This window comes from Hemicordylus capensis, chromosome 4, assembly GCF_027244095.1.
Source record: "Hemicordylus capensis ecotype Gifberg chromosome 4, rHemCap1.1.pri, whole genome shotgun sequence".
NCBI lineage: Eukaryota > Metazoa > Chordata > Lepidosauria > Squamata > Cordylidae > Hemicordylus > Hemicordylus capensis.
Genome location: NC_069660.1, coordinates 7,517,663 through 7,540,281, shown reverse-complemented (window position 1 = coordinate 7,540,281; position 22,619 = coordinate 7,517,663). Strand labels below are relative to the sequence as shown.

Here is a 22,619-nt window from a genome sequence, read left to right as displayed (position 1 = left end):
CTTAGATTCTGTTATTTTCACCCATGAATCCAGCCTGGCCCTGACAATTCCCAAGCAGCAATTGACCAGACAAACACATATATGCATGAAGGTGCTTGTGTGCTGGTCTCAGTGTGACTTTTGCCTCACAAATATGCACAGTGTCTTCTAGACAAATATGCACATAGATACTAGAAGATAAGGTGAGGCTTAACTCTGCACTCTAGCAATTTATAAATCATTTGCAGCTGAAACGGTTTAGACTGAAATGGTTCTAGATTGCATCCATATGCATGAGTTGGGAATGTCAGTATAAATAACCAAGCAAATTTGGAAAGCCTCCAGCATTGTCCAAGGAATTAGGATAGAAACTCATAGAAAAGCTGTAAGATAACAATTAGGACAAATATCACAATATCAACAAGAAGTCTTGCTCCTTACCTGTCCACCACCACCTTTGGCCCTCATCTCATCCAAAAACTGCATCTTTAAAATGATTCTGGGGTCCATGCGAGGTGGGAAAGGAAGGCCCGTGATAATAACACCTCTGCCGTTCCTATCAGCAAAGTCAAAACCTTCGCTAGCCTGAAAAACAATGCCTTTTGTCACCAACATGGATTACTGGCAGGGACAACATTCCTGCAAGATTCAAGATGTTACTTCCCCTGGCAGTTTCTCTTTCCCAGAGCAGCTTGTCACAGTTATCTTATATTGGCTGTTTCTGTGAAGATGAGCAGCATGGGGAGTTGATTTGAAGGGCATTCAGGTGTGACTCAATCCAAAATTTATTCTATGTATTTATACATTTGTATCCTGCCTATCTGTCTCAAAAATGTGTCATGACACATGCAGACACACACGTCACCGCCATGGCCGATGATGATATGGACTGGTGCCTTATCAGCTGGGGCCCAGCACCAATCTGAGCCCACGGTGTGTTATCCAGTCACAGGCAAGCAGGCTTACCATTGGGAGAAGAAAGAAGACTTCTTCTCATGTTAAAAGAGATTATCTCCATGTCTGGCACTGAGAGTAACTTGTGCTTCACTCACTGTTCTGGTTTGCTGAGCTCTGCAGTCTGCATTGCAAGGTGTACTAATTCAGGCAAAATGTGGCTGAGTGATGACATTGTTCTTGTTGAGGTTATGGCCCTGCTTGCTGGCTGCTAAGTGTGCTGCTGTGGCAACTGTTGTATGGAGTCATAATTGTGTGTGAGAGCAGCTTGGATTCTGGGTCAGTGATTCTTTTTTGGCCAGTTTTGGACTGCGTGTTTGGCAAAATATGGTATTCTGTGTTGGAAGGGACTGTGTGTGCTTCGGTTCTGCAGGGTTGCAAAACGTGTGCACTCTGCTTGTTTAGTCCATAGGAAACAAAGGGGGACTCAAATCACCCCATTGTTTCTCATGGGTAGGTTCTAGGGAAACCAAAGTGGGTTGGGTGGTAGGTAGGGCATGACCCAACCTACTTACCACCCAACCCACAAAATTATCAGAAAACAGGGCAATTTTAAATGAATTTTTGAATTTTATCTGGGTCAGTAAAAATCATTACATAAACCATTCACTGAAAATCGCCTGATTACCCGGTTTTTTTGTAAGTTGAGTGGTAGGTAGCTTGGCTCATGCCCTACTACCCAACCCACTTTGAAGTCCCTAGGACCTACCCATGGGAAACAATGGGGTGATTCAAGTTCCCCATTGTTCTCTATGGGCGATACATGAATTTTTCGCTAATTTCTTATTCAATTCATCAAACCGGCCGCCTATGGCTGGCTGGTTAGATGAATCAATTCATTTTTTTTGCAATTCGACTTGAGGTCAAATCAAATCCCAAAAAATGATTTTGAACATACCCCTAGTATTTATAACCCACCTCTCTAAAACTATGGCAGCTTCCAACAATACAAAACTTTAAATAGGGGAAATTGCCGCAATTCAAAATTAGGATAGGAATTAAGAGGCTTTCCCCCACAACAGAATTTTCCTCCCATTCAATACTGTATTGCACTTGTGGTTGTGAAGCCTTTGACTCCAACTGGCTAAGTTGGTGTGATGGCTTGGAAGGCTGAGTTTCTAAACATTTGCCAGCTCAACTTCTGTGAGAGAAGGGAGTTGTCTGTTTGGCTGGGATTAAAACCATGCACGGGGGATGGTTGAGCACTGGAAACTGGCCCCAGGAAGAAGGGAAGCTAAAAGTCAGAGAGTCCTGGATGCAGAGTAGGCTTGTAGGAGGACTGAGGAGGAGTGAGGGGGCTTGGAAGCTCACGGGGTGGGGAGAAGTGTGACCCAGTAAAGCCCCCAGTTAGTGGCGTGACAGGGTCCAATTAGATTTGAATTGGCTCTGAATAAGCAAGCTATTTGCTAATTTGCCACTAGCAATAGCAATAGCACTTACATTTATATACCGCTCTATAGCCGGAGCTCTCTAAGCAGTTTACAATGATTTAGCATATTGCCCCCAACATTCTGGGTACTCATTTTACCGACCTCGGAAGGATGGAAGGCTGAGTCAACCTTGAGCCCCTGGTCAGGATTGAACTTGTAACCTTCTGGTTACAGGGCGGCAGTTTTTTACCACTGCGCCACCAGGGGCTCTTACCACTGCGCCATCAGGGGCACTAGGTGGAGAATAGCTCAGATTAATCTGAACTAATCTAGAAGAGCTTGCCCATCACTACTTTTAGTTATGTTTTTACAATCATCAAACTACCAATGCTGGATCCAGCCTAGAAGGGAAACAGGAAGGGTAAATTCCTATCACTGCTCTGCAGCAATTATCTTCTGCACAGAGCCTCTCTTTCAGATGTCCAGTTAACACATACCTTTCCACGGCATACCGCAAAGAAAACTGCACCATTGGTCTTAGGACAGACAATCTTCTCATAGTACGCATCTATTACCTAGGAAAGAAACCAGTCAACAAAAACTTCGATACACAGAGACTATGATTTCAGCATGGAATTGTATTCCATTAGTCAAGTGCCTAGTTAATTAAATGAAACACACCTTATTACACGAAACTGCCAATCTCATGACAGATGCTGAGACTGAGATCATCAATTTCCATAGACAAAGAATTCTCAGTGCTTGTAGCTCTTAAATTTTGGCAATGATATTTAAAGCAAGACTAATCATTATTTAAATGCTAATACTTCCCTCTCAGCCTTATATAAGAATATAGGAAGCTGCCTTCTACTGAGTCAGACCCTTGGTCCATTGAGCTCAGTATTGTCTTCTACACAGACTGGCAGCAGCTTCTCCAAGGTTGTAGGCAGGAATCTCTCTCAGCCCTATCTTGGAGGTGCTGCCAGGGAGGGAACTTGGAACCTTCTGCATGCAGAGCAGCCCCATCCCCTAAGGGGAATCCCTTCCAGTGCTCACACATGAATTTTAGAGATATCTAATGAAGGAAGGCAGGGAAGCAAAACGCTGAGATAATTTATGGAGATGTTTAAGACTTTTTTGCTGCCTTGGAAAGCTGCACAAAACAGAGCTGTGTGAATAACAAACCTATTCAAGAAACTGCATGTCCTTCCATTCATCCAGCTGATTTCATTCCAACTTAGACATGATTTCCTTATCAAATTAGAAGGGGTGGAGGAAGGATGCCTGTCTCCAAGATGAGACTTGTCTTTTTCTTTGGAAGTACTTGTAAAACAAGCTTCCTGAGTTGATGCATCAAGGCTGGAAAACATATTATGTAGCACAGTGCAAGACCCTCGACCAGAACAAATGAACACGCAAAGGGCAAGGATGTCACAAATTGCTTGGGCAGTGCTCTACTCCCTAACCAAGGTCAGTCTGTCCAAGACATCCTGCTATCTCAAGTACTGCACTGCACAGAGGGCATAATTCTTTGGTTATAGGCAGTGTCCCAAAGGCCGGGAACATCCCTTAAATTTGCACGATCTAAGGGATGCTCCCACAGCATTCTGTGGGACACTGCAAGAGATTCTGCGAGATGCTTATTTAAAATACCTGTCTTTCTAACCAGGCATATCCAAGGTGGTCAACAATAATTTAAAAAGTTGTGCTCACCAACTCATTCTGGCAAATAGGAGATACTCCAGCTGAGCTCAGTAAGGAGAAACTCCCAGCCGCTGGATCACTCAGGAAGGAGCCAAGCCAGAGGTGCACTTATCACTGGACTTCAAGTCCAAAGTCCGGTCCTCTGAAGTGGGAGAGCCTCCAAATGCCCCCCCACCGGGGCCTGTCCTCCATGGTGGTGTGCCATGTGTGCCACTCACCAAGACCCGCTGAAGGGCCTCCGGCACCCACATGCTTGAGTGGGGGGCCCTCTGGAACTGTGCCACCAACCATGTGCTTGGCAGGGGGTTCCGCTCGCTCCGACATGGCTCAACTTAAGTTGAGCAACCATGTGCTTGTGGGGGCCTTTGGTGGCGGCAGCCATACCCAACAAATAGAGTGGAGAGTACTGGGGGACCCCCAGCAGTGGCAACTCAGCAGGGGCTTCCAGGGGCAGCCATGTACTGGGGGGGGGCCTCTGGAGTAGCGCTCAACCATGTTCTTGAGCAGGGGGCCTCCCCCAGTGAGGTGGCCATGTGCTCTCATTGGAGCCTCCAACAGTGGTGGCCATCATGTGCTGGGGGGGCCTCCGGTGGCGTCCGTGTGCTGGAGGGATAGGGGGGCCTCCGTGGTATGTGTCGATGTGTCTGAGCTCACCCTGAGAAGGCTGCCTTAAACTGCCGGGCAGCTAGCCCGCCCGCCCCATGTCTTCAGTCGGGGGGCGGGGCTGCTTTCCTGCCTGCTGGCCTCCCAGTCAAGCCCCCATCAAAGCTGCTCTACTTGACCTGCGCAGAGTCCGTGCCTGAAGGCATGCGATCTCTGCACCAGCAAACGTCATAGACCACGAGGAAGGAAGGCGAGAAGGAGTGCTGTGCTGGGGAGGCTTGGAGTTGGCTGGAGACTGGAGCTGCTGCTGCCACACACAGTCACTGCTACAATCTCCTGGCTGGCTTGAAGTTGAGTTGAGTTGCATATACAGAGGCTCTACAGGGACAGCAGCAGGCAGCAGTGATAGAGACCAGTGACTGAGCCTGAGCCAGTAAAATCATTGAGTCTCTATTATTCTCTCCTCTCCTGTGGTCTGTTATGCTGTGGCTATTCCAGGCTGTGTGCGCTTGGGGTCTTGGAGTTTTTACACTGAACAATGTGTTATTAATAAGATTTTGGCTCTAATGTGATGAGTCAAATGTGAAAGCAGAGTAAAATGGTCATCATATCACCTTTGAGAAGAAGTCAAGAGGTATCATGGTTATTTTTATTATTATTTCTTCTTTACATAGTCAGACAGGTGTTATTGACTTGTTTGTTTTATCAAGACATCGAGTCCTTCCCAAGGACCTGGGATGGCTGAATTTTATCATCAATACTGTTGGTTATTATAGATATCGTTGCAAAATATAGGCTGTTCCCAGTAAAGCTGCTTTTTGTAATTGGCTGATGGTGATTTCTGTGGCCCCTATGGTGTTGAGGTACTCTTCAAGGTCTTTTGGGACGGCACCCAGGGCGCCAATGACCACTGGGATTATTTGCGTCTTTTTCTGCCACAGCCTTTCAATTTCAATTTATAGATCTTTGTATTTGGTAATTTTTTCTATTTCTTTTTCTTCTATTCTGCTATCCCCTGGTATTGCTATGTCGATTATTTTGACTTGTTTTTCTTTCTTCTCGACTACAGTGATATCTGGTGTATTGTGTGGCAGATGTTTGTCTGTTTGTAGTCGGAAGTCCCATAATATTTTTACATCTTCATTTTCTACCACTTTTTCAATTTGATGGTCCAACCAATTTTTGGCTACAGCTAGCTTGTATTTTTGGCAGATGTTCCAGTGTATCATCCCTGCTACCTTGTCATGCCTTTGTTTGTAGTCAGTCTGTGCGATCAGTCTGTGCGAACAGCTGATTAGGTGGTCCACGGTTTCATCTGCTTCTTTACAAAGGCGGCAGTTGCTGTTTGTGGTGGATTTTTCGACTTTTGCTCTGATTGCGTTTGTTCTTAGTGCCTGTTCTTGTGCAGCCAGTATTAAACCCTCTGTTTCTTTCTTCAAGTTGCCATTCTTAAGCCATTGCCAGGTCTTGGTGATGTCTGATTTTCCACTTATATTGTGCAAATATTGACCATGCAGGGGCTTAATTTTCCACTTTTCTGCTCGGTTCTTGACTTGTTCTTTCTTGTAGGCCTGCTTTGTTTTATTGGTGTTGAATAGTTTCACGTTATTGACCATTTGAAGTGCATCTTCTTCACTGTCCTTTATATATTTTGCAAGGCCTCTTTTTTCCTCCTCTACTGTTTGATGGACTTGCAGCATTCCTCTTCCACCTGAGCTGCGAGGGAGGTAGAGCCTATCAACATCACTGCGGGGGTTCAGAGCATGATTGATGGTCATTATTTTCCTGGTCTTGCGATCTAGCGTCTCTAGCTCTGCCTGGGTCCAGTCTATTATCCCTGCAGTGTATCTGATAATAGGTATAGCCCAGGTGTTTATGGTTTGTATGGTGTTCCCGCCGTTGAGTTTGGACTTGAGGATTTTTCTAACTCTCCTGATGTATTCACTTCCAATTTTTCTTTTAACTTCAGTGTGTGCGATGTTGTCAGCCTGGAGAATGCCCAAGTATTTGTAAGGTTCTTTCTCTTCCAGGTTCTTGATCTTGCTTCCATTGGGCAGTTCTGTTCCTTCTGTTTTTGTTATTTTTCCTCTGTTCATTATTAATGCAGCACACTTGTCTAGTCCAAACTCCAGTGCTATATCGCTACTGAATAGACAGACAGTGTTTAGCAGTGATTCGATTTCTGATTGGGACTTTCCATACAACTTCAGATCGTCCACGTACAGCAGATGGTTGATTTTACTTGATGTTTTAGATGTTTGGTATCCGAGGCCTGTTTTGTTTAGTATTTGTGAAAGTGGGGTCATGGCTATTACAAACAACAGAGGGGATAGTGAGTCCCCTTGGAAAATGTCTCTTCTAATGCTAACCTGTCCAAGTGTCTCGCCATTGATTGTTAACTGTGTACTCCACATGCTCATTGCTTTTTTAATAAGTATCTGAATGTTTTTGCTGACACCAGTTGTTTCTAAACATTTTAGTATCCATGTGTGAGGCAATGAATCGAAGGCTTTCTTGTAGTCAATCCATGCAACACTTAGATTGGTTTTTCTTCTCTTGCAATTTTCTAAAATCATTTTGTCAATCAGCAGCTGATCTTTTGTTCCTCTGGTGTTCGGGCAATTTCCTTTCTGTTCAACTGGAAGCTGTTTGTTAGTTAATAAGTGTTGCATGACTTCATCTGCTATTATTCCAGTTAATAATTTGAACATGGTTGGCAGGCAGGTTATCGGTCTATAATTACTTGGAACTGCACCTTTTGCTGGGTCTTTCATGATGAGATGAGTTTTCCCAGTTGTTAGCCATTGTTCAATATCACCTCCTTGCAAAATGTGATTGAACTGTTTTGACAGTTGTTTATGAAGGCTTGTTAGCTGTTTAAGCCAAAAGCCATGCAGTTCATTGTCGCCTGGAGCAGTCCAATTTTTAATTTTCTTTGCTCTTTCACTTATGAATTCTGGTGTTATTATTAGATCTTGCATTTGTTGGTTACATTTTTTGACCTCTGTCATCCAGCCTGCTTCTTTATTATAATCTATTGGATTGTCCCATAATTTCCCCCAGAATTGCACTGTTTCTTCTTTATTTGGTGTTTCTATGTTTCTTGCAGTTTCTCCTTCTATGCTTTGGTAGAAACGTCTCTGATTCAACTGGAATTGGAGATTCTCCCTGTGTTGAGTAATTCTAGCTTCGTATCTGCTAATCTTCTTTGACACTGCTGTTATTTGCTGCTTTATTATTTCCAGGACTTCTCTAATTTTCCTTGAATCTAGGTGGTATTTTTGGATCAGATACTGTTTGGTGTTTTGATTCTTCAGCTTCTTGTCTTTCATATCTTTCAATTTACTAGCATCTGATCTAAGCCTGGAGATTTTATTTTCTAATCTAATCTTCCATTTAGGTGATGTACTACTTTCTTTTTTTACAGGTCCACTGATCTTATATCCGAGCTCTTGTGTTGTTATTGTTGCTGCACTGTACATTAGTTGGTTTGTTTCTTGCAAATTCTTGGTTGTTATTTCTGCAAGTGCAGCACTGACATCTTTTAATACCTGAGCAAGTTGTTTTTTGGCAACTGTTTTTAGAGCTGGAAGTCGAACCCTGGTGGTTGCTTGGTTCATGTGCTCAGTTATTTTTTGCTTTAGTTCTTGTTGCTCTTCTGTTAAACGGCATTTGGGTTTTTGAGGTGAAGACAAAGGGGAGGTTGCCTGGTTTTGATTTTGAAACAGTTCAGCAACGGTGGTATCCTCTATTTCCAACACCTCCTCCACCTGCGCCTCAGCAACTGCTTCAGTTGGTGGTAATTCTTCTTCCATATCTTGAGCCTGTGTTGCTCTTTGCAGTTCTTCCAGCTCAACTCCTGTGAATACTTTATTTCTTATTATGAATCTTCTCTGGTCTGCTAACCTTTGTTCTGTTATTTCTGTATCTGGATGCTTCTCTTTCCAAAATTGGTACATTCTTTTTAAATAACCTCTTCTAGTTGGACTAGACTTGTAATAGCAGATCATTATTTCCTTGTTTGCATTTTTCATATATATTTTTCAGTTAAGCGACGTTTCTTCCAGTAACTTTGCTGTCTTCAGCCCTGGTTACTCAACTGAAGATCCTGAGTCCTGTTGCCCACTTGCCACCAGATGTCCAGGAACTATAGCACCTGGCGCGGTCCTTGTTGACCCGGGCGACGACCGATCCGGTATAGATTTATTAAAGTTACATCTCACCATATTGTTGATGGGATAGGCACTCTTTGTCTGGCTCCTCTGGTGAGACCTGTCCAGTATGGTTGGACCTCTGGCATAGCTCTCACCTTCCTCAGAACACGCAAGCCCCACAACCACGCCAAGGCAGTGCCTCACTGGGGGATGATGATGATGATGATGATGATGATGCTCACAACATCCCTGTGAGCAGGGTTGGGCTGAGAGAGATTAGGAGCCCAATGAGTTTCATGGCTGAATGGGAATTTGAACTTGGGTCTTCCTGGAAAACTGCAAGTGCTTGACAGAGCAGAATAGCTGGATCAGCTCTGGTGGATCAATTCTGCAGGTGCAGAAGACGTGGATTTCAAGCTGGACAGTGTTTTCTCCTTCATTCAAAATCTCTTTGGATCAGTTAAAAATTGGGACTCCTTGGCAACAGAGTGGAGAAAAAGGAAAGAAATAAATGGGACGGGACTATGTCAAGTTACATGTTGGAATGTTTATGCTAGTGCGTGTCTGCTTAAGGAGACTTATACATCTTGAAAGGTAAAGGTAAAGTTGTGCCGTTGAGTCAGTGTCGACTCATGGCAACCACAAAGCCATGTGGGGTTTTTTGGCAGAATGCAGGAAGGGTTTACCATTGCCATCTCAACATTCATGCAAATTCAATTTAGAGACAGAGCAGGGGAGAGGGAAAAGGAACATATGGGATGGGAATATGTTAAGTTGCAAGTTGAAATGTTTCTGTTAATGCATATTTGCATAAAGAGATCTGTTTTATATTCTTACATTCTTGTGAGTTCAGTTGCTGTTTGTGCCCTCAAGAATCCACGTGTTTAAAAATACCGCGCATGTCATGGTGTGTATGCATAGGCTGATGCTTCACTTGCAGGGGAGGCAGGGGGCTCCAAATGCCTTTAGGTGAGGATGCTTAACTTGCCAGCAGGGGTGGTGTTGGTGGTGGTGTTCGGGGGGGGGGGGGTTTGGCGGCTTCAAAGGCCTTTAGGTCCAGGCTCTAAAATCACCTAGGTGCACCAGAGCCAAGCACTCCAGTTCTCTGCTCTACAAAGGGATCCACTGCTAATCTGCCTTTAAGAGAGCCCTAAACATTTACTTGTTTGGCCTGGTCTTCCAAGGTTTTTAAATTGCTTTTTAAAGTATTTTAATTGGTTTTAAATGTTTTTGAATGGTTTTTAAATGGTTTTTATATTGTTTTGAACACTGTGTTTAAATGGTGTGTATTTTAATGTCTTTTTAAACTTGTTGTACACTACCCAGAGCCTTTGGATGGGGCAGTTTAGAAGTGAAATAAATAATAATAATCTAGCACTTGCTGAACCAGCAGTAGCTTCAGTTCCTATACCCGAAGCCCTCTGAAAGCCCTCTAGCCAGACTGTATTTGGATAAGCCATATGGTGATCTCGCCACCAGCATTCCCTTGGCACTAATCCTGCAAACACTGACCCTGACTTCCAGGTGTGGCTTAACAGTTTGTTTGTTTTTAGTTTTTCAGTTCTTAGCTTTTTATTAATAACTTTTAATTTGAACTTAAAAAAAAAGATTTTAAATGTGGTTTTAGCTTGATATTTTCACCTGTTTAATTTTATTAATGTTTGACTTTATATTGTTTCGAATTTATTAATGTTGTGAGCCGCCCCAAGCAGCAATGTACGAGAGGGGGAGGGTATAAACATTTTAAACAAACAAACTGGGTTTTCCCTGCACATTTGCAGAAGCGGATCCTTTCTCAGTTTGTTCCTTAGTCATTTGATGCAGGGCTTATTAAACAGAACCGCACATCACCAGACCTATTCCATATATCAATAGTAGTAATATTCACATGTTATGTTCTACACTCATACGAGTGTAAGGGGTGTACACAGACACAGTTATTCACACGTGATGTCGAACACAGGTTCAGCAGTACGCTTCCTAACTGCATCATGCATTTGAGGGGCCTGTGCCCAGGTTCACTTTCTAAATGAATGCAGGTACATTCATTGACACAAAAATACATATGAGCATACAGACATCTGTACACTCATAAAACTATTTCTGAATCGGGCTCATATAACTCAAGTTTCCAGAGCAAGACTGCACAACATGCAGCCGACCAGGTCAAACACAGCCTAACCCTATGCACTGTGGCCTTCACCACCTCTCTGTTTTGACTGTACTTGGCAGGCAAGAAAAACAGGATATGTATCAAGGTTTGGGATTTAAAAGCCAGCACTAATGTATCATCACTTTTAATAATATTTATCTTGTAAGACTAAGGGAATGAGAGAAAGATTTGACAATGATGTACAAGTAGATGCAAGTCACTGTGACATCAACAACCTAGGAAGGCAATTAAGACTTTAGGCAACAACTTCATGAGGGCACAGGGGAGATAACAATACTTATAGGGATTTTTAAATTTTAAAAATACTATATCTATATTTAAAATAGCAAGGTTACACTGAGCCAACTGACATAACCCCAGCAACTGGAAGTCAATCCAAAGTGAACAGTTTTGTAGAGTGCTTCTGAATGAAGACAACTTAGTTATTCCTCAGAAAAACCAGACAGGGAGGTGGCATCCAGACAAGTGATCTGTCAACATCAACTTTCTCCCTGAAGGGAAGAAACTCTGTGTTCACACAAGGGGTTCTTGTATGAGCACAATGTACCTTCGGTTCACAAAAGGGACTTGTGCTGACGGAGAATCAGTCTGGATGCCATCCACCATAACTGTGTAAAGTCTTGCCAACCTCTGTGAAAGTTCCTTTGCTTCTTGGTTCCACAAACATTGGCTTCACTGCTTCTATTTTTCCAGCAAAATCATGTTCCTATGAGAGCAGAGGGAGAGGCAGAAAAGGGGAACAGACTGAGAAAGTTCACCATGCTCAATTTCAAACGAGCAAAAATTTAACATCAGCTACATGGTATACCAACTCATCATCTCCACTGTAAGTGATACAAATAGTAGTTGTAACCACTAAAGCAGCACTTTTTCCTCAACTGACTGACTGCAGCCGAGGTCATCCAGTCCAAAATTGCCATGTTCAAAATGTGGGCTGAATGATTGATGGTGTGAATGGTAGATGCTAACATGGGCGTGTGATTTATTTTGCTTTAAAATTTCTGTTTTAATTCTCCAAAATGATACCAACATTACAGGAATCCAAAAATTTAAGACAGTAAGTATGAAAAGTTGAAAAGACTAGAGACCATATAATGCTCATTAAACATTCATCCAAGCTCCTTCCAGAAATTGGTGTGAAATGATCACAAGGATGTTCCAGTACTGTTGATGTGTGAAATGACGTAACATACTACAACAAAAGCATCTGAGTCTGTGCAACCTTTTGATGATCTGATTTCATTTGTAAGCTTTTCTAGTATGATTTACTTGTTTTCTTATGCACTCTGGGACTCATTATGGCTCCTATATTATGGAAGCTTTTTCTGTGTGGTGCAATCTCAAGCCACACTAGCAATGTGTGTCAACAGGAGCCACTTGGATCATTTGACTCATGCTGTCCCTTCTTCACAAGCATTATCAATGTATTATTGAATCAGCCCACATTGGAAAAGCTCCATGCAGTCAATGGTAATGACAACTGGGCCCAGCACACAACTCAACCTAAAGTTTAAACTGTGCCACCACTCATCCTCCTTTGAGCAGTATCGCAATGTATCGTGACACAGACTGAGCTTTGTGCTAGGTAGGAATGCAATGGCGCAATTTCCTGTCTTCCTTACCATTTGTCAAAATGTGCACAAATCCACTCAACCTCAATGCTAATGTAGTTGTGTGAACAGGTCCTATGTATGACAAGCAGTCTGAACAATAACCTCTGCTATCCAGATTGTGAGAAGTGCCAAAGAGATCTCTCCAAACTGAGTGAGTGGGCAACAAAATGGCAAATGCAGTTCAATGTAAGTTAGTGTATAGTGATATACATGGGGGGGGAAATTCCCAGATTCACATATACACTGATGGGGTCTGAGCTGTTGGTGACTGCCTAGGTGAGGGACCTTGGGGTTGTGGTGGACAATTAACTGAAAATACCATCTCATAAGAACAGCCCTGCTGGATCAGGCCCAGGGTCTATCTAGTCCAGCATCCTGTTTCACACAGTGGCCCACCAGATGCCTCTGAGGAGCCCTCAGGCAAGAGGTGAGGACATGCCCACTATCCTGCTGCTGCTCCCCTGCAACTGGTATCGAGAGGCATAGTGCCCCTAACGCTGGAGGTAGCCCACAGCCAGCAGACTAGTAGCCATCGATAGACCTTCCTCCATGAATTTGTCTAAGTCCCTTATAAAGCCACCCAAGCTGGTGGCCATCACCACATCCCATGGCAAGGAATTCCATAAATTAATTATGTGTGCTGTGAAAAAGTACTTCCTCTTGTCAGTCCTAAATTTCCCAACCTTCAGTTTCATGGGATGACCCCTGGTTCTAGTGTTGTGAGAGAGGGATAAAAATTTCCATGCATACTCAGTGTGCAGCGGTTGTGAAAAAGGCAAATTCCTTGCTAGGGATCATTAGGAAGTGGACTGAAAACAAAACTGATCATATTATAAAGCCATTATAAAAATTGATGATCTGGCCACATTTTGAATACCATATATAGTTCCGGTCATCATACCTAAAAAAAGACATTACAGACCTGGAAACAGTGCAGAACAGGGCAACCAAGATGAGCAGACGGCTAGAGCAGCTTCCTTACAAGTTAATAATATGGGGGTTTTTAGTTTAGAAAAAAGGTGACTAAGGAGAGACATGATAGAGGTTTATAAAACTATGAATGGTGCAGAGATTGGATAGACATTTTTGTCCTGATCTCACTACACTAGTACCAGGAGTCAGCCCATGAAATTGACTGCCAGGAAGTTTAGGACAAATGAAAAGTACTTTTAAAAAAACACACAAAACACACAACTAATCTATGGAATTATCAGCCAGGGGATGTGGTGATGGCCACCAGTTTGGATGGCTTTAAGTGAGGTGTCAAGCTCTGCACAGGGGCCATGGCTTGATTCAGGGGTCCTGAGTAGTACAGCCAGGTCTCAGAGCTCTCTTGGAAGTGGGAGCTTCCTCAGGGGCTTGTTTCCTTCACAAAGCCCTTACTCAGTCCGAGTCACAGGGCACTTGCCAGCTTGAGTCCTCCTCGAGCACTGGCCCCTCATCGTTGGCTAGCTGCTCTTTAAATGGGTCCTGACATTCAGAGCAAGTCACAAAAGATCTCAGGTGAAGCTGAGATCTCGGATTGAAATCTCGCAAGACCTCCCTGAATTCTCAAGAGAGGATCCTGAGTCCCAGCAATCCCACACCAGCAACAAGCAACGGCTTCTCATTTCCCTGCTGAGGCCAGCTAGGCAAGCTACCAATGGGCGCATTGGCAACACCACCCCTTTCAAGGGTAGGTAGTGTCACAAGGCGTGCCCATTGTGGGCTATGGCCCAATCTTGCCATTTCCCCTCCCATACACGTGGAGTTCCTTCTTGAACAAATTCGTGGACGACATCCATCAATTGCTACTAGTCTTGATGGCTATAGACTACCTCCTGATTCAGAGGCAGGATGCCTCTGAATGCCAATTGCAGGGGAGCAATGGCAAGCATGCCTTCATACCCTTGCTGTGGGCTTCCCAAATAATCTGGTGGGACACTGTGAGAAACAAGGTGTTCTACTAGATAGGTCTTGGGCCTGATCCAACAAGGGTGGTCTTATGCTTTGACACTTCTTTACAACACAAAAAAGGCTGTAATTTAAATGTTCATGTTTAAAGATCTGTTCCCAAATACAGACGCCTAATCCTGCATGACAAACACAACGTACTCTCCAGTATTCCAGGCTTTTATCCATGACAGGATATGATGGGAAGAACACGAGCAGCCCGTGTGGTATGATTCGAACAAGATTACCTGCAACAAAGCACACACATGTGTACTTAGGCCAAGTTCACCCAATTACAGTAACACCAGTGCTTATGCAGCGTTCATTTTCTTCACATATGCTTTTGCTATTACCTCCCTGCAATATAGACATCTGCAATTTTTACTCCTGCAGCTCCATCAACTACCTAAAAGTTTCCAGATGTCTTAACCTATTCTACCCTAATTCTGTTGCTGCCCATTATTCCTGGAAGTTTCTCGCTAAATATACTAGTCCCTTGCTTATCCAGATCCCTCTTCAGTGTACACTTTCTATGAAACTTTTGGCTTAACTCAATAATTCTCACCCTCAATTCTAACCAAGACTAAATAGGCATAACCACATTTATTCAAAGCCATCCCTTGTTACCCTTGCTTCTCTGCTGCTGCCTTCCTGTGCCTCAGTTTAGATTGGAAGCTTCTCTGGGCAGGACTCATCTTCTTTGCGCCTGAAACTCTAAGGTGCCATGCTCACTGATAGAATGGTACACACAAAATTATTACTGATGGCAACAACATTTCTATGTATCTCAGAGCAGAATTTAATTACTGATGACAAATGTTTCAGGAGCTCTCTTGCAGATAAGACAGATACTGTGATTTCCCCAGAACTGAAATGGCATGGCTGGAAGATCTAATGTGGTCAGACCAAGAACTCCCATAAATGTTAATGACATCCCTTGTCACCGGGAAGCATCTCCCACCCTCATCGGAGACACAAGACACAAACTGCAAGTGAGTCCAGGCCAAAGCCTTACCGAGATGCTAAACTAGCAGTTCCAGAAATTGTCTTTTAAGAAGCCTCAGTATCTCAGAGGAGGGTATGAACCAATAAAAACATATGAAGATAACTTCTATTGAGTCAGACTGCTGGTCCAGTGCTGTCTATTCTGATGGGCAACAGCTCTCCAAGGGTGAAGGCCCACCAGTAAGGTGTCAGGTGGTGGCAGATCACTATGGGTGAAACAGCTCTGTTTGGCTATCTGAACAATGCCCATCTGTGATCTGCTTTATCATGCTTGGCTGCTATGTCAAGCATCCATGACTCTTGCCTGTCTATGACCCTGTGCTTCAGCTCCCAATTACCTCAAGCCTGAAGCCCTTTCATTCAATACACTATGTACATAAGTTGTGAGTTGGAACATGACATATTTCCATCTTACCAATTGTTTTCCCAAGAGAAGATAGGCATTCTTTTGAAAATCTGCAAATGAGAAAAGCCCAAAGAGTCTTAGTATTAGCTTAACACCCCCCACCCCCACTTTAAAAAAAAATAAGGTGGTGCCAGGAGGACCGCTTTGGTAGTCATAAGAACGTAAAAGCCCCTACTGGTTCAGGCCTAAGGCCTATCTGGTCTAGCATCTTGTTTTTCATAGTGGTCCACCAGATAACTCTGGGAAGCTGGAGCTGAAGTCATGCCCCCTCTCCTGTCATTGCTCCCCTGCAACTGCTATTCAAAGGCATACTGCCTCTGAACCTTGAGATAGCCTATAACAATCAAGACTAGTAACCATTGATAGACATGCCCGTTACTCTATTTCTCATTAGCCACACTGGCATCCTCCTGGTCTTAGTAACACCCTTCCTTCTTTTTGGTATACATTCTAGCTGACACTTCTGTTATTGCAGTCTGAAATAACCTCCATGAGTTCTGGAGTGATTTGACCCTCCTGACTTTCCCTTTCAGCTTCCTTTTCACCTCACTTTTGATAGGTTTTCTGTATTGAAGTAAAGGAGAGAGGATGTATTGAAGATGAGGAGAGAAGCCAAAGTCAAGAAAGATAAAGACCTCAGGAAGGGACTTAATAGGGAATTTCAGAAAGAAGAGACAAAGAGCAGTACTACAATGGCATCTGTAAAGACCTTGAGGATGGAAATAGACATGGAAAAACAAGGAAAGTTTTCCAAAAGATCTCTGAACTCAGAAGACAGTTCCAACCTCGAACTGGTATGTTAAGGATGCCAAAGGACAGATAGTAACTGATTCTGAGAAGATCAAGCAGAGATGGAAGGAATATACTGAAAATCTGTACTGCAGGGACGTCAACATCCAAGATACTTTTTTAAAAAACCCTACTTGCAAGAACCTCTAGTATGGGAAGATTAAGTTAAATCAGCACTCCGGTCATTACCAAGTCAGAAGGCTACAGGAAGTTGCCTTATTTGTTTATTTGTTATTTCTCTGTGTAAACCGCCCTGAGCCTAATAATAATAATAATAATAATAATAATAATAATAATAGCAGCAGCAATACCAGGGGATAGCAGAATAGAAGAAAAAGAAATAGAAAAAATCACCAAATACAAAGATCTACAAATTGAAATTGAAAGGCTGTGGCAGAAAAAGACCCAAATAATCCCAGTGGTCATTGGCACCCTGGGTGTAGTCCCAAAAGACCTTGAAGAGCACCTCAACACTATAGGGGCCACAGAAATCACCATCAGCCAATTGCAAAAAGCAGCTTTACTGGGAACAGCCTATATTTTGCTGAACAGCCTATATCTACAATAACCAACAGTATTGATGATAAAATTCAGCCAGCCCAGGTCCTTGGGAAGGACTCGATGTCTTGATAAAACAAACCAGTCAATAACACCTGTCTGACTGTGTAAACAAGAAATAAATAATAATAATAGGTTGTTATTTCTGCAAGTGCAGCATTAACATCTTTTAATGCCTGAGCAAGGTTTTTTTGGCAACTGTTTTTAGAGGTGGAAGTCGAACCCTGGTGGTTGTTTGTTTCATGTGCTCAGTTATTTTTTGCTTTAGTTCTTGTTGCTTTTCTGTTAAATGGCATTCAGGTTTTTGAGGTAAAGGCAAACATGGATACTAAAGTGTTTAGAAACAACTGGGGTCAGCAAAAACATTCAGATATTTATTTAAAAAGCAATGAGCATGTGGAGTACACAGTTAACAATCAATGGCGAGACACTTGGACAGGTTAGCATTATAAGAGGTATTTTCCAAGGGGACTCACTATCCCCTCTGTTGTTTGTAATCGCCATGACTCCACTTTCACAAATACTAAACAAAAAAGGCCTCGGATACCAAACATCTATAACATCAAGTAAAATCAACCATCTGCTGTACATGGATGATTTGAAGTTGTATGGAAAGTCCCAATCACTGCTAAACACTGTACGTATATTCAGTAGCGATATAGCACTGGAGTTTGGACTAGACAAGTGTGCTGCATTAAAAATGAACAGAGGAAAAATAAGAAAAACAGAAGGAATAGAACTGCCCAATGGAAGCAAGATCAAGAACCTGGAAGAGAAAGAACATTACAAATACTTGGGCATTCTCCAGGCTGATAACATCGCACACACTGAAGTTAAAAGAAAAATTGGAGGTGAATACATCAGGAGAGTTAGAAAAATCCTAAAGTCCAAACTCAACGGCGGGAACATCATACAAGCCATAAACACCTGGGCTATACCTGTTATCAGATATACTGCAGGAATAATAGACTGGACCCAGGCAAAGCTAGAGACACTAGACTGTAAGACCGGGAAAATAATGACCATCAATCATGCTCTGAACCCCCGCAGTGACGTAGATAGGCTATACCTTCCTCGCAGCTCAGGTGGAAGAGGAATGCTGCAAGTCCATCAAACAGTAGAGGAGAAGAAAAGAGGCCTTGAAGAACATATAAAGAACAGTGAAGAAGATGTTATTGACCACTTAAAATGGTCAATAACAAGAAACTATTAAACACCAATGAAACAAAGCAGGCCTACAAGAAAGAACAAGTCAAGAACCGAGGAGAAAATTGGAAAAATAAGCCACTGCATGGTCAATATTTGCACAATATAAGTGGAAAATCAGACATCACCAAGACCTGGCAATGGCTTAAGAATGGCAACATGAAGAAAGAAACAGAGGGTTTAATACTGGCTGCACAAGAATAGGCACTAAGAACAAATGCAATAAGAGAAAAAGTAGAAAAATCAACAACAAACAGCAAGTGCTGCCTTTGTAAAAAAGCAGATGAAACAGTGGACCACTTAATCAGCTGTTGTAAAAAGATCGCACAGACTGACTACAAACAAAGGCATGACAAGGTAGCAGGGATGATACATTGGAACATCTGCAAAAAATACAAGCTACCTGTAGCCAAAAATTTGTGGGACCATTTTATTTATTTATTTATTTATTTAAACATTTTTATACTGCCCCAAACTTGCGTCTCTGGGCGGTTTACAACAGAATAAAAACAAAGTAAAACATTTGTTAAAACAAAAATGGGGGGGGGGGAGAAGACACACACATTACAACAATTTTAGAAATTTTAAAATAATATTTTAAAACAGCATTAAAACCATTAAAACAACATTAATTAAAAGCCTGGGTGAAGAAATGTGTTTTTACAGACTTTTTTAAAGCTGTCAGAGATGAGGAGGCTCCTATTTCACTAGGGAGCGCATTCCAAAGCCTCGGGGCAGCAGCGGAGAAGGCCCGTCCCTGAGTGGCCACCAGACGAGCCGGTGGCAGCTGCAGACGGACCTTTCCAGCAGATCTCAGTGGGCGGTGGGGTTCATGCTGAAGAAGGCGTTCCCTTAAATACCCAGGGCCCAAACGGTTTAGGGCTTTATAGGCTATAACCAGCACCTTGTATTTTGCCCGGAAACATAACGGCAACCAACCAATGTAGCTCCTTCAATACAGGAGTTATATGGTCTCTCCGAGATGACCCAGAGACCAGCCTGGCTGCCACATTCTGGACCAGCTGTAGTTTCTGGACTACATGCAAGGGCAGCCCCACATAGAACGCATTACAGTAATCCAGTCTGGAGGTTACCAGCAGATGTACCACTGTTTTGAGGTCATTCACCTCAAGAAACGGACACAGCTGGCGTATCAGCCGAAGCTGATAGAAGGCACTTCTGGCTACCACCTCAAACTGGGACACCAGGGAGAGGCTCGGATCCAGAAGCACCACTAGACTGCGTACCTGTTCCTTCTGGGGAAGTGTGACCCCATCCAGAACAGGCAGATCAAAACTGTCTCCTGAGTTTCAACCCCGCATGAGTACCTCCGTCTTATCTGGATTCAGACTCAGTTTGTTATCCCTCATCCAGCCCATCACCGACTCAAGGCAGGTATTAGGGAGGTTATGCCCTCTCCCGATGATGCTGACATGGAGAAATAGATTTGGGTGTCATTAGCACCCTGCACCAAATCTCCTGATGATCTCTCCCAGCGGTTTCATGTAGATATTAAACAACACTGGAGACAATATGGAGCCCTGGGGAACACCATACAAAAGTTCAGATTTTGAAGAACAGCAGTCTCCAAGGGACACCATCTGGAACCTGCCCGAGAGATAGGAGCGGAACCACTGCAAAGCAGTGCCTCCAACTCCCAACCCCCTCAGATGCTCCAGAAGGATACTATGGTTGATAGTATTGAAAGCCACCGAGGGGTCCAGAAGGACCCACAGAGTCACACTTCCTCTGTCAATTGCCAATTGGAGATCGTCCATCAGGCTGACCAAGGCAGTCTCCACCCCATAGCCCACCCAAAAGCCAGTGGAATGGGTCAAAATAATCAGTTTCATCCAAGACTGTCTGGAGCTGTGAGGCCACCACCCTCTCAATTACTTTGCCCAGCCACGGAAGGTTGGAGACAGGCTTGTAGTTGTTTAAGTCTGAGGGATCCAGGGTAGGCTTCTTCAGAAGCGGTCTAATAATTGCCTCCTTAAGACAAGGAGGCATCCTACCTTCCCTCAGAGACACATTTATAATCTCTACCAGGCCTTCCACAACAACCCCCCTGCCAGAAAATATAAGCCATGTCGGACAAGGGTCAAGAGAATAGGTGGTAGGCCACACCATTCCAGTCAGCTTGTCCACATCCTCAGGAGTCACAAACTGGAACCGATTCAACCTAATCACACAAGAGGAGTCGCTGGACACCTCCACATAAGACACTGAGGTAACTGTGGAGACGGAGTCTAAGTCGGCCCGAATATGAGAGATTTTCTCCTCAAAGAATTCATTAAACACATCACAGCGGGTAATCGATGGTTCCAGATTCTGATTCAAGGAAGGAGGAGCACTCACTAGCCCTCTCACAACCCTGAACAATTCCACTGGACGTGAACTTGCGGATGCAATACGGGCAGAAAAGAATAGCTTCTTTGCCGCACGTATCGCCTGAGCATAGGTCTTCAAATGAGCTCTATGTTGCAATCTGTCAGATTCAAGCCGAGTCTTTCTCCACTTGCGCTCCAGTCGTCTATCTTGCCGCTTCAGCCCCCGTAGTTCTTCCATACACCAAGGGGTAACATTGGGAGAGATACAGGGTGGGTAAGCTTTCTTTTGCCATCATATTATAAACGGGATCCTTAAGATCCAATTCAGGCAGCTTAATTTCAAGGCCCAAAGCCTCCGCCATTTCACGTATCTGAGCGTGATACGCTTTCAACTCCTCTGTGGGAGAAATGGAAGTTTTAGGTGCCACTTCTGCAGGGGGGTCAGGCTTTCTAGGTTCAGGTACGCTGTCCCCCTCAGTGTCAGATGGATAAGAGGTGTCCGTGTCACTACCCTCTGGCGCGGTGTTCTGAGTGGAAACAATGCTCCCAGGGGCAACAGTATTTCTAGGGGTTAGATTGCTTGGAACTGCGGGCAACGCCCTTGGCTTGTCTTGCAAAACAGCCCTTGGTGCTTGGACAGTGGGCAGCAAAGGTTCTGACGGTAGCTGGTCTCTTGGCTGCTGCAGCGGCTGAACTGGTTGGTGACGCCGTAGTTCTTGCTGTGCTCTCCAAACTTTATATTCTGCGTAATCCAGTGGGTAAACCACTTCAGGGCTATGGCGGAACCCACAAGTGTGTGTGATGTGACCACCGCCCATTGGCGCGGCTTTGGCTGAATAAGTCGGGTAGCCCACACTAGGGCGTGTAAAAATAGGTAGTGGCCTTGTGAGACTGTGTCGTTCTGCCGTCGGGGCCATCAAAAGCCTAATTGGGCTCATCGAAGCGGACACTAAGCAGCTCGATTCCTGCGCCTGCGTCTGTGCCCTCACAGGCGACAGAGAAGGAGTTTTTGGAACTTCAGCAGTGGCCAACTGTTCCGCCACCTCTGGACCAGTGAAGCCTTGGAAGGTTGAACCCGATGGTGTGCATTCACTAGATTCTAGTAGTGCCATCAGGGAAGTTCTGGCTTTAGGTAATGCTACCTCCTCATCCAATGTCCCCTCTCCAAAGTCTATAAACTCCTCTGGCCGATAAGTACTTAAAGGCGTTGCTGCTGGAGACTGAATGGGGGTCCGTGCTAGAGTCAAGTTTATCGCTGTATGATGTTGCATCGAAGGCTGCACCCCCTTCGATGTGGCAGCTGTCGATGCCAACGCGTATGGTGCCTTCAAAGTCGAGCATGATATGGTAGCCGTACTCAGTTTCAGTGGCGAGATCGATACCGAAGCCCTTGCAGTTGCCAATCTCGGCGCCGATGTTGATACCTGTGTCTCTGTTGATGTCGGTCTTGGTGCCGCCACCAATGCCGACGTCAAGGGCGAACCCTCGGACGACGGTGAGCTCTGCAGTACCCAGGGGTATGGCGTCACCTTCAAGGTGGTATCCCAATCTTCAGCCTCTGCTTTGCAAATTGTAGGCAAAGGAGTTCTACTATGAATTCAAGTCTTTTTGATCTTCTTTCTAGGTGGTGACAAACCGTTCTCCTCATCTGTGGAGGAGTAATGTGCCTTCTTGTGCTTGCGCCTTTTCTTCCTGACGGCCTCTGGCTGCTTGAACTCCTGCTCCGTAGTGGCTTTTGACTGCGTACTTGCAGAGTCCACTAATGAAGGTACCGCTTCACAATAAATCGTCTCACTCAACACCGACCTCGATGTCTACAGTCTCGGTGTCAGGGGTCTGAGTG

At 44.0% G+C, this 22,619-nt stretch overlaps 1 protein-coding gene across 9 annotated transcripts in view; it reads right to left on the bottom strand.

Annotated features, from left to right (window-relative positions):
* RTEL1 (regulator of telomere elongation helicase 1) overlaps positions 1–22,619 on the bottom strand; it is a 196,493-nt gene that overhangs the window by 91,443 nt on the left and 82,431 nt on the right. For all 9 annotated transcript variants that reach the window (XM_053244686.1, XM_053244691.1, XM_053244693.1 and 6 more), the window contains exons 19-23: positions 15,903–15,943; positions 14,645–14,730; positions 11,566–11,643; positions 2,801–2,878; positions 421–564 (exon numbers count right to left, since the gene is read on the bottom strand). In XM_053244686.1, the coding sequence (XP_053100661.1) occupies positions 421–564; positions 2,801–2,878; positions 11,566–11,643; positions 14,645–14,730; positions 15,903–15,943 (427 nt within the window). The remainder of the gene's footprint in view (positions 1–420; positions 565–2,800; positions 2,879–11,565; positions 11,644–14,644; positions 14,731–15,902; positions 15,944–22,619) is intronic.